Source organism: Ovis aries, chromosome 16 (genome assembly GCF_016772045.2).
Source record: "Ovis aries strain OAR_USU_Benz2616 breed Rambouillet chromosome 16, ARS-UI_Ramb_v3.0, whole genome shotgun sequence".
NCBI classification, from domain to species: domain Eukaryota; kingdom Metazoa; phylum Chordata; class Mammalia; order Artiodactyla; family Bovidae; genus Ovis; species Ovis aries.
In genome coordinates this window covers 32,000,916-32,013,067 of record NC_056069.1, presented here as the reverse complement: position 1 = coordinate 32,013,067, position 12,152 = coordinate 32,000,916, and the positions used below count along the sequence as shown (strand labels likewise).

General features: G+C 37.9%; 1 protein-coding gene across 1 annotated transcript in view; it reads left to right on the top strand.

Annotated features, from left to right (window-relative positions):
• Positions 1-1,244: 1,244 nt before the first annotated feature.
• CCDC152 (coiled-coil domain containing 152) overlaps positions 1,245-12,152 on the top strand; it is a 39,253-nt gene continuing 28,345 nt past the window's right edge. The window contains exons 1-2 of the mRNA XM_042233820.2: positions 1,245-1,331; positions 3,249-3,354. Coding sequence (XP_042089754.1) covers positions 1,245-1,331; positions 3,249-3,354 — 193 coding nt within the window. The remainder of the gene's footprint in view (positions 1,332-3,248; positions 3,355-12,152) is intronic.

The following is a 12,152-nucleotide window of genomic DNA, read 5'->3' as shown; positions in this document are numbered from 1 at the left end:
TTTGGCATCGCCTTTCTTTAGGATTGGAATGAAAACTGACCTTACCTCTGGAATTCTGCAGAACTGAATTCCATAGAACTGAAACTGGAACTCTTATTCTTCACTTCAGCAGTTAGTTGGTTATACCCCAAAGTATTCTTATGTAAAATGAAAGAATAGAAATACTTAGTGCTTGCTTTAAGCATATTAATTTCCTTCTGTTCATTATTTATCAAACAGGTTGCCAGCTAAACAAAATAAGAAAATTAAGTGTATATGTTTATTCAGGCTGCTGCTATAACAAAATACTACAGGCTCAGTCGCTTAAACAACAGAAATTTATTTTCTCATAGTTCTGGAAGCTGAGAAGTCCAAAGTTAAGGACATCAGTGTTGATACCTCGTGGAGACTCTCTCCTTGGGTTTCAGAGAGCAACCACCTCACTGTGTGCTCACAGGGCCTATCCTCACTGTGAACGTGTGGAGAGAGAACAAAATCACTCTCTTCCTCTTCTTATAAGGCCACAGTCTTATCAGATTAGGGCCACACCTTTATGATTTCATTCAACCCTAATGTTCTCCTAAATATTCTATATCCAAATATAGTCACAGTTGGGTTTAGAGCTTCAACATACGAATTTTAAAGGAGACATACTTCAATTCCTAGCAACAAGCAGGCTACCAAGAAATACAGCAAAAATTATTTGTGGCATGATAGTTAAATATTTAAAACAGTTTAAATTGAGAATACATACAAATACAAGTATCAGTCAGTTGTGTCCAGCTCTTTGCAACCCCATGGACTGTAGCCTGCCAGGCTTCTCTGTCCATGGAATTCTCCAGGCAAGAATACTGGAAATGGGTAGCTATATTTAAAAGCCATGTATCAGATTTAGTAATGCATCAGATTTTAAATGCAGTCATACTGATGGCAAAGAGCTGAGTGATGAATGGTGACATAATTTTTATGTAATAGGGACAAATAATTTCTACATATGCACATATCATTACACTAATTTTAGATTTGTTTAGAGAAAACTTGGCTAGAGTGGGTGTGCAGAAGAGTAGAGAAGCCTTAATTCATTTGATCATTGTTAATAATAATGGGGGTATAATAAAAATTCTCTTGAGTGCAATGGAGCTCAAGTATGTGCTGTATGAGTGGAATACAGGAACTTTAGCATTTGAACTATTATCATTATTATAGTGCTTTGTATTTTATTTGTTTGTTTGTTTTAACACTATCTACTCTTCACTAGTTTAGATATGAATCAAAACAGCGAAGGATGTATGAAAAAGATTAGCAGTGTGAATCTTGACAAACTTATAAATGACTTTTCACAGATAGAAAAGGTATGTAAAGATATCAGACAATTGTAGAATATAAGGGAAAGTGTAACAGATTTTGTCAATGGAGGGAGTTAGGAAAAAATACACAAAAAAGAAGCAAGGTAAAAATAATGGAAATGTATTTTTTAAGCCCCTTCTCTCTCATTTTTAAAGTCTGTATTTAGAATGTATGTCGTTGTTAAGTCATTAATACTAGTATCAGAATGTTTGGGGGGCAAGGGAGCAAACAACTGATACACTTTTGTTAAAGTTAAAGGGGAAATACATATGTATATACCCAGGATATCCATAAACTCAAGAATGGTTTAGTAAGGATTGAAGTAGATTCAATCCTTAATCTCTTACTGTTATGACTAATTTCCTTTTTAGTCTTTCCCGTTCTATCTGTTCCCTTTTCTCTTTTGCCTAAAAGCAGACCTGTTTGAAGTCCCCCTCCCAAACTCTACACAAATTATATGTCAGACCATATCCTCAAGTATACTAGGCTTTTTGTCTCCTCTGCCTGGGAGAGGAGTAGGAATATCTGTTGAGAAATATAAGTGGATAAATCAGATTTGGGAAGTGGATTTGTGAAATAGGAGTAGGAGGAAGAATAATCCCTACCTCTATTTTCTCTCTTTTTCTTATCATCCTTCTCTATTCCTTCTTTTCCTCTGTACAACGTAGTATTGCCATCATAAAAAAATTTTCATGATGATGGGTATTTTCATATAGTGAGCTTTTTTTCAACAATGGACTTGTATTTTTTTAACCAAGTGATTCTGACCAAAGTAAGAGAGGAGAGAGAAGGAAATAACACTTTGGTGGGAGAGGAATTGGTACAAAGCGTTTGGAGCTTAATTTGGGATTATCTCTCATATTCTTAGATATTTTAAATTAGAAATATTGTTCTTTTTTAATGTCATAATGGTATTGATTGCACTTTTGAGTCATCTCTTAGAGAGGCATGTAAATGATAATATTTATCAATGAAATAATACAGTGTCAAGGAGTTGCTTTGAGATAAATTCAGAAGTGATGAGAATAGAGAATGGATAGAAGTACAAATCATACAGGATAGGTTATGAATTGATGATTTTTGAAGGTGTTTGAAGGGTACATGGCAGTTATTATATTATTCACAAAGACATATGTTTGAGAATATTTATTCATTGACTGTAATAGCAAAAAATGGGAACAGCACAAATCTTCCTCAATAGGGAACTATTTAAATAAATTATATTCATGAATGAAACTCAATGCAGCTGTTAAAAAGAATGCTGCTGCTAAATCGCTTCAGTTGTATCCGACTCTGTGTGACCATATAGACGGCAGCCCACCAGGCTCCCCTGTCCCTGGGATTCTCCAGGCAAGAACACTGGAGTGGGTTGCCATTTCCTTCTCCAAAGCATGAAAGTGAAAAGTGAAAGTGAAGTCGCTCAGTCATGTCTGACTCTGTGCGACCCCATGGACTGCAGCCTACCAGGCTCCTCTGTCCATGGGAATGAGGTAAGACTTTTACATGCTTATATGCCATCATCTCTGAGAAAGTAGTACTAAGTGGAAAATCCAAGGTGCAGAACAGAACATAATGTGACCCTTTCCTATAGTTGTATAGTCATAAAATATTTTGGAAATATTTATAAGGAATGATTAGTTTTAGGACTGGAGGTTGAATAGTTGGAAAGAAGGGAGTTCAAATTAGGTCATATTTTTACTTTTTATAACTTTTCATAACTGTTTACTTATTTTAACTTTTTATTATGTTACTCTTTAAATTAAAGATAAATTAGAAAGTTGACTTATTTAAAAATATGTGCCAAACTTAATTATTAGACTTTCAGGTATTAAATGGTTTATACTTTCATATTCTTAGGTTAAAAAAAAAACCAACATAGCAGCATTGATTTGGTGATAAAATGTATTCTGTTTCTTCTGTAGAAAATGATAGAATCCAGTGGGAAGAACAATATCCTGGATATGCAGTTGGAAAAAGCTAACTGTTTATTAAGAGTAATGCAAACAAAAGAGGTCGCAATGAAACAAGGTTAGTTCTTTGCTACCTATAGAAACAGTCATTCTAATGAGTGTGCTTTTTGCTATAACAGTAATTTTACATTTGTAAAGTATTTTTAATTCACATAGAACTTTTCAGATTATCATTTCATTTTGTCCTTAATATAGCCCTGAAAGACTATATAGATAGGACTGATATTATTATTCCACTTTGATAATGAAGAAACATAAACAAAGGAGGGTAGTCTGTCTGCATCCAGTCAGCTAAGAAATGAAAGAAAAACACCAATACAGTATACTAACGCATATATATGGAATTTAGAAAGATGGTAACGATCATCCTGTATGCGAGACAGCAAAAGAGACACAAATGTATAGAACAGTCTTTTGGACTCTGTGGGAGAGGGAGAGGGTGGGATGATTTGGGAGAATGGCATTGAAATATGTATAATATCATATATGAAACGAGTCGCCAGCCCAGGTTCAACGCATGATACTGGATACTTGGGGCTGGTGCACTGGGACAACCCAGAGGGATGGTACAGGGAGGGAGGAGGGAGGAGGGTTCAGGATGGGGAACACGTGTATACCTGTGGCAGATACATGGTGATGTATGGGAAAACCAATACAATATTGTAAAGTAATTAACCTCCAATTAAAATAAATAAATTTATTTTAAAAGAAAAAAGAAATGACAAATCCAAGGCTCAGTCCAGGCCTTCAAACACATGGAAAAAGTACAGTTGAATTCCTGCCTCACAACTACACCAGAAGAAACTTCAGATGGGTCAAAAATTTTAGTGTTAGAAAGATGCTGTCCTAGTCCCGCTCACTTCTCAGACATCCATGCCATGTGCTCTGCTCAGCTCCCAGCTGCCACCATCCCCCCTTGTGTCTACTCTGCCCCCTCTCTGTGCACCCGCTAGCCCTCAGGGAGTGTGGGAGCCTGAGCACCCAGCCTGGCATGGTGCTACTCATTGAGAAAGTGGCATTGCTCTGCAGCACAAAGGTCTGGGACTACACTCAGTTGAACAAGCTGCCTCGCAACTTCACCCCAGGCCTAGTAGTGCTAGTCTTCCTGTGCAGTTCATTCCTGGCATCAGGAGAACACTAGGTACAAAGAGAGCCTGAGTTCCCTCAAGTTCAGAGACTTTCCCAGAAGTGTACGGTGAGTGGCATGCAGATGCACCTGCTCTGCACCTTCCTGTGGAAGGCCTTGCCCTGGCCCCCTGACAACCACTGTTTTCAACAGATTCCAAGCTCATCACTTGGTCTCTGTGTGCTGCAGCAATGTTGCTTGGAACTAGGAGAAGTTCCGGAAGGTACATCTGTGCCCAACATGGAAACGCTGCTGTCTCAGGAGCCCAGCTATGCCTAGGGCTCCCCTCCTACTTCTACTACCTGCCAGTCACAGTGATACCCTCTGTGTGGGTTTCATCCATATTTCTTCTAAACCTGCATGGAGAAACCACCTGATGACCAGGAAAATCCCCCTAGATGAATGTTAGTCCTGTCCATCCCAGCCTCCCCTTTCTTGGACCAACGCTCCTTACTAATAAAGTGCTGGGCATCAGGAAAGGAAAAAAAGAAGCCATATACATACACTTCCTTGTTATGTCAACTGAGAGGGCACATAATCCATAGCAACAAGCAAAACTAGCACCAAGTTTCTAATACTATCTTATTACAAAAGGAACCAGGACTTCTTGAAGAAATGGCTGATTCTAAGACGGGGGTGAGAACTCTATAAGTCTAAAGCATCTTGTAGTATCAGGAAATAAAGTACTTAGAAAGGAAAAAAAACTGCATAATAATGGGGTATGTCAAAGATACAGGACTCAAGTGAAAAAGTTCTCAATGACCAAAGCTGGAACAATTTGAGCAACAAAATAAAGTAGTATTAGATTAAAACCCCAGGTATATCCATGAGTACATATTCATAAAAATAAATAAATAAATAAATGGGGTGAAGAGATAAATCTCTGCAGAATTCCAAATAGCTTACGTAAATGACTTGGCCTCAAGGAAATACAATTATAACATGGCACTCATCAGGTGTGGGCTGTGTATAGTGATTTTCTTCACTATAGTGAAACATATACTGAATGGAAAAGGGGATGATAAAGAGTAATTATATAGTGGGGAAATCTGACACACACAACTTAAGGCATGAAATCAAGGTCAGCTTGATGTCATGTTGATAGTAGGGACCCTTGCTATGATGTGATGAAAATGGCACTTTACTTCTATGTTCTTCCTCCCTATAACCTCATCTCATCATGAGATAAGCGTCATATTCACATAGAGGGATATCTACAAAAGACCTGGCCAGTAGTCTGAAAAACTTAAGTGCATCAAAAACAAGAAAGCTCAGAAACTGTCACAGCAAAGAGGACCTGAAGAAGACATGACAACTAAATGTAATGTGGTATTGTGGGAGGAATCATAGAATAGAGAAAGGACATTAGGTAAAAATTAAGAAAATCAGAGTAAAGTATCCGTGCACGCTAAGTCGCTTAGTCGTGTCTGACTCTGTGCAACCCTATAGACCGCAACCCACCAGGCTCCTCCCTCTGGCATAAGATTCTCCAGGCAAGAATACTGAAGTTGGCTACCATTTCCTTCTCCAGGGGATCTTCCCGACCATTGGCAGGCAGTTTCTTTATCACCTGTGCCACCTGGGAAGCCCAAGTAAAGTTAGATTTTAGTTAATAATAATGTACCAACATTGGTTCATTAATTGTAATAAACATACTGTACTAAAGATATTAATAATAGGGGAAACAGCTTAGGATATTTCACAACTCTCTGTAGCATCTTCCCAAGTTTTATGTACATCTGTGCTCAGTCACTCAGTTGTGCCCGACTCTTTGCAACCCTGCAGACTGTAGCCTGCCAGGCTCCTCTGTCCATGAGATTTTCCAGGCAAGAATACTGGAGCAGGTTGTTGTTTCATACTCCAGAGGATCTTCCCGACCCAGGGATCAAACCAGCATCTCTTATGACTTCTGCATTGGCAGGCAGATTCTTTACCACTAGCACCACCTGGAAAGCCCATCTATACATCTAAAACTTTTCTGAATAATAAAGTTAATTAAAGGTCAAAAAGTGAAGCCACAATAGAAGAGAATATAGGGAGTTTTTTTTTATGTTTTTAAGACTGAAGAAAGCCTTTCCAAGTGTGACATCTATCAGTGGATATCTGGTTAAATAAATTATGGTATATTTTGTAATGAACTACTATATAACTGACAAAAAGAATGAAGTATCTTTATATGATATAGCATCAGTTCAGTTCAGTCACTCAGTCATGGCCAACTCCTTGCGATCCCATGAACTGCAGCACACCAGGCCTCCCTGTCCATCACCAACTCCCGGAGTACACTCAGACACGTCCATCAACTTGGTGGTACCATCCAGCCATCTCATCCTCTGTCATCCCCTTTTCCTCCTGCCCCCAATTCCTCCCAGCATCAGAGTCTTTTCCAATGAGTCAACTCTTCGCATGAGGTGGCCAAAGTACTAGAGTTTCAGCTTTAGCATCATTCCTTCCAAAGAAAGCCCAGGGTTGATCTCCTTCAGAATGGACTGGTTGGATCTCCTTGCAGTCCAAGGGACTCTCAAGAGTCTTCTCCAACACCACAGTTCAAAACCATCAATTCTTCGGTGCTCAGCTTACTTCACAGTCCAACTCTCACATCCCTACGTGACCACAGGAAAAACCATAGCCTTGACTAGACTGACCTTTGTTGGCAAAGTAATGTCTCTTTTTAATATGCTATCTAGGTTGGTCATAACTTTCAATCTCCCACATGTAGTAAATGAAAATAATAATGTACACAGCAGTGTATTACCATTTTTACAAAAATATATCTTAACGCACAAACACCCTCTCCCCTGTATGTTTGTAGATCCCTGGAAAGATAAACAATGTCCTAGTAACAGTGTTTGCTTTGAGGGGAGGGAAACTGGTTAGTTTTGGGGCAGAGATTGTCAAGATATTCACCTATCACTAAACTTGTGTTTCATCTGTGGGTATTATTTGAAAAACATAATCAAATACTTCCTTAAAAATTAGTTATAGTTATTCTAAATCTAATGACCTTTTTTCTGAATAATACACAGTAGAAGTTAAAGAACAAGTCAGAATGATCTCTTAGAAAGCAAAGTGTGTACTAATTCACTTAGGAAGGACAAACCATATATGTGACTGGACTTGTTCAAAAGTAAATCATGATATCTTTATATTTTATTTTCTTCACTTGATATCAGATAAACAATGCCTTTGCCAGCTCCAGATGGTAACAATATTGATATTGAAGATCAAGTACTATAAAAAAGCCTTTTCATGCACATTTTATTTAATATTTCCAACTGATTTATGATATAGATATTAATGCCCAAATTGCTTCTAATGGTAGAGCCTAAATTTGACCTTAAAACAATCACTGATTTACTAAATTATACAATATAAGTGATAGCTTAATGTTCTTAGCTCTAGTTTTTAAGAATTGGATATGATAGTTCTTCAAATTGTACTATAAAATCCAACAGAAATGATGCATAGAAGTTTTGCAAAGAGAATTAAAAGCTATTATTCTAGAATAATGAATGATACTTTATTTTATGGGGCTTCCCTGGTGGCTCACATTTGGTAAAGAATCCGCATGCAATGCAGGAGACCCAGGTAAAATTCCTTACTGAGCCAGTGTCCTGTTTTAAAAAATGTGTTTAGAGAGCCACCTTGTGTTCTAAATTTGAAAATACACAGTTTGGAAACATTCAGTATACTTTCAGTTTCAGGATTCTGTTTTCAATTTGCTAATTACTGAAATAACATACTTTATGCATGCTGGATTCATGCTTTTAAAGGTGCAAGGACAAGTGATGGCAGGATCTATGTCTCCATTTTTAACTGCAGCAGCTAATACAGTAATATACATGAAGTAGGTAATGTCAGTTGTCATTTAACCATCATTATGTTACTGGGACTCAGCAACAGAACAAAATGAAGGATGGTGGGAACTTTGAGTTGGTGGTAGGGGAGGTAGAGTGGGAAAAAGGAGGAGTAGAACCCTGTACTTGCATAAAGCTTTTAACTTCTACCGAATACTTTCATTTCTATTAATGTAGTTGAAGTACATGGAGACTAAGTTATAGGACCTCTAACTGAAAACTGGAAGCTTTGAACTTTCCCCTCACAGTATTGATTCTCTCATTTAGTTAATAAATACAAAAACTATTGAACACTTATGAAATAGTCATCACATTAGAAGTGGTAAGGATTATCAAATATCTTTACCTGAAAAGTTCACTATCTAGTGGGAGAAACCATCTAACTAAAATGTAATGTGAATAATGGATAAAAGCAATATATACAAATTGTGGGACACAGAGGAGAGAAACAGTAACAATGTTAAATATCTGTGAATGAATTTAGAAAGTATATTTTTTCATTTGGTTGTCAGAACAACCTAATATAGGAGGAAAGTACATTACCCAGAGCGTCATAGTTACAAAGTAAAGAAGAAAAAAACTCTAATCCAGTTCTTCTGATTCCAGATTTCATGGTTTCATCAGCATGTTATACAATCCCTGAGGAAGTCTTGAATTAAGTGCACAGGATTTGATATGTGAAAAACCTGTCTTCAACCCTAGACCTTCCATGTACTGTGGAATCTTTGTTAAGTTACCAGATATCTGTGGGTGACTTCCACCCTTTGTGAAATCAAGATAATGATGCCGACTTCTCAGCATCAGTTTGAATACTAATTATAATGTTTATAATGTACTTATGTAATGCCTGACAGAGTAAATATTCAATAATAATACTTTAATGTACCTAGACAACTTTTTATTGTTAGATAAAAGTATGTCACACTAATGCGCAGTGGCTGAATAGCCACTGTGGGTCTCTAAAACTGAAAGAAACAGAATAAGGTTCAATATTTAATAGCCATTAAGCCAAGCACATAAGAACAAAATTGCCTAATCTTTCTTTTTAAAAATACTGTTACTCTTTGTGAAGTTTTCATCATTATATATTTAGCTACTATAGTTGTAAACTTAAACTGGTGCAACCTGGGTTTCTCAACCTTGTAGTAAAAATGTGATAGCAATAACTATCACAAAATCTTTCTCTGGCTCTATTCCTGCCCTCTTTCCAGGGCCTCTCACCTACTCAGATTAGTCTGAAGAAGTGATCCTGTGCCGATCTTGGTGGTATATTAAAGCAGTTAGAATCATTGACATTAGTGCTGGACTGCTTTGAGTTCATGTTGTAGTTCTACCACCTACTACTTTAAAGTGTAAGTTTGGACAATTTGCTAAACTTCTATGTGTCAATTTCCTCATATGTAAAAATGAGGCAAATACTAGAATCAATGTCATAGAGTTAAAAGGGTTAAGCACTTAAAATAGCAGTGTGTTATTGTTTTCATACCACAGTTTCTCCATTTACTCCTTTCTTACCAATATAATGCCTGTCAATCAAATCACTTAAGAAATATTTATGAATTGACATTTATGGACCACAACTCTTCTAAGTAGTAGAGAGAAATGGTAAACAAGACAGAAGATAGTCCCTGCTATCCTGAAGCTTACAGCCAAGGGCTGCTTAAAGTTACAGAAGTCTCCACCACTGTTGCTCGCTTCAAATGTTTAGCTGTTGCTGGTGATACCAAGAATATACATACTGAAAGCTTATTTGCACATTTCAGGCTTGATTGCACAGAATTCTCCCATAATGCAAGAAGACATTGGCACCAAAGTTGCTGATGCCTTGTAACCCAACACATTGAGTTTTTACTCTTTGTCGCTACTTCCTTGTCCTAGGACTCAGACAAGAGGACAGATTACAGGAGCGTGAGGAAGAAAAGCATCATCTTCTCCCAAATGACACTTTCTCACCAGCTCTCACTGTATCTTTGAATAGAACTTCATGTTCCTTGACTCTCTTTCCTTGGAATGTTCTCTTTCCTCAGAATGCTCTTTTTATGGAAAAGCCACTTAGACACATGCTTCAACAGTTCTCCAGACATGTCAAAATGTGCCTTATTTCTAGGGCAGCTGTTGCTATAGGCACATAGAGGGAATCCCTACTTTACTGGGTTTTTCATGCCTTAGAAAACTCATAACTAAATCATGGAGTGTGTTTAACTTAAAGACTATTTAAAAAGTGTGTATTACAGATGGCTAACAAGCACATGGTCATCTAGTGGTCAAACAGGAGATGGCAAGAGTGACTGTCGACATTCTAGGAATCAGCGAACTAAAATGGACTGGAATGGGTGAATTTAACTCAGGTGACCATTATATCTACTACTGCAGGCAGGAATCCCTTAGAAGAAATGGAGTAGCCATCATGGTCAACAAAAGAGTCTGAAATGCAGCACTTGGATGCAATCTCAAAAACGACAGAACGATCTCTGTTCGTCTCCAAGGCAAACCATTCAATATCATGGTAATCCAAGTGTATGCCCCAACCAGTAACGCTGAAGAAGCTGAAGTTGAATGGTTCTGTGAATACCTACAAGACCTTTTAGAACTAACACCCAAAAAAGATGTCCTTTTCATTATAGGGGACTGGAATGCAAAAGTAGGAAGTCAAGAAACACCTGGAGTAACTGGCAAATTTAGCCTTGGAATGTGGAATGAAGCAGGGCAAAGACTAATAGAGTTTTGCCAAGAAAATGCACTGGTCATAGCAAACACCCTCTTCCAACAACACAAGAGAAGACTCTACACATGGGCATCACCAGATGGTCAACACTGAAATCAGATTGATTATATTCTTTGCAGCCAAAGATGGAGAAGCTCTATACAGTCAGCAAAAACAAGACCAGGAGCTGCTGTGGCTCAGCTCATGAACTCCTTATTGCCAAATTCAGACTTAAATTGAAGAAAGTAGGGAAAACCACTAGACCATTCAGGTATGATCTAAATCAAATCCTTTATGATTATACAGTGGAAGTGAGAAGTAGATTTAAGGGCCTAGATCTGATAGAGTGCCTGATGAACTATGGAATGAGGTTTGTGACATTGTACCGGAGACAGGGATCAAGACCATCCCCATGGAAAAGAAATGCAAAAAGGCAAAATGGCTGTCTGGGGAGGCCTTACAAATAGCTGTGAAAAGAAGAGAGGTGAAAAGCAAAGGAGAAAAGGAAAGATATAAGCATCTGAATGCAGAGTTCCAAAGAATAGCAAAAAGAGATAAGAAAGCCTTCTTCAGTGATCAATGCAAAGAAATAGAGGAAAAGAACAGAATGGGAAGGACTACAGATCTCTTCAAGAAGATGGGCTCGATAAAGGACAGAAATGGTGTGGACCTAACAGAAGCAGAAGATATTAAGAAGAGGTGGCAAGAATACACAGAACTGTATAAAAAAGATCTCCATGACCAAGATAATCATGATGGTGTGATCACTCACCTAGAGCCAGACATCCTGGAATGTGAAGTCAAGTGGGCCTTAGAAAGCATCACTACAAACAGAGCTAGTGGAGGTGATGGCATTCCAGTTGAGCTGTTTCAAATCCTGAAAGATGATGCTATGAAAGTGCTGCACTCAATATGCCAGCAAATGTGGAAAACTCAGCAGTGGCCACAGGACTGGAAAAAGTCAGTTTTCATTCCAATCCCAAAGAAAGGTAATGCAAAAGGATGCTCAAACTACCACACAATTGCACTCATCTCACACGCTAGGAAAGTAATGCTCAAAATTCTCCAAGCCAGGCTTCAGCAATACATGAACTGTGAACTTCCAGATGTTCAAGCTGGTTTTAGAAAAGGCAGAGGAACCAGAGATCAAATTGCCAACATCCTCTGGA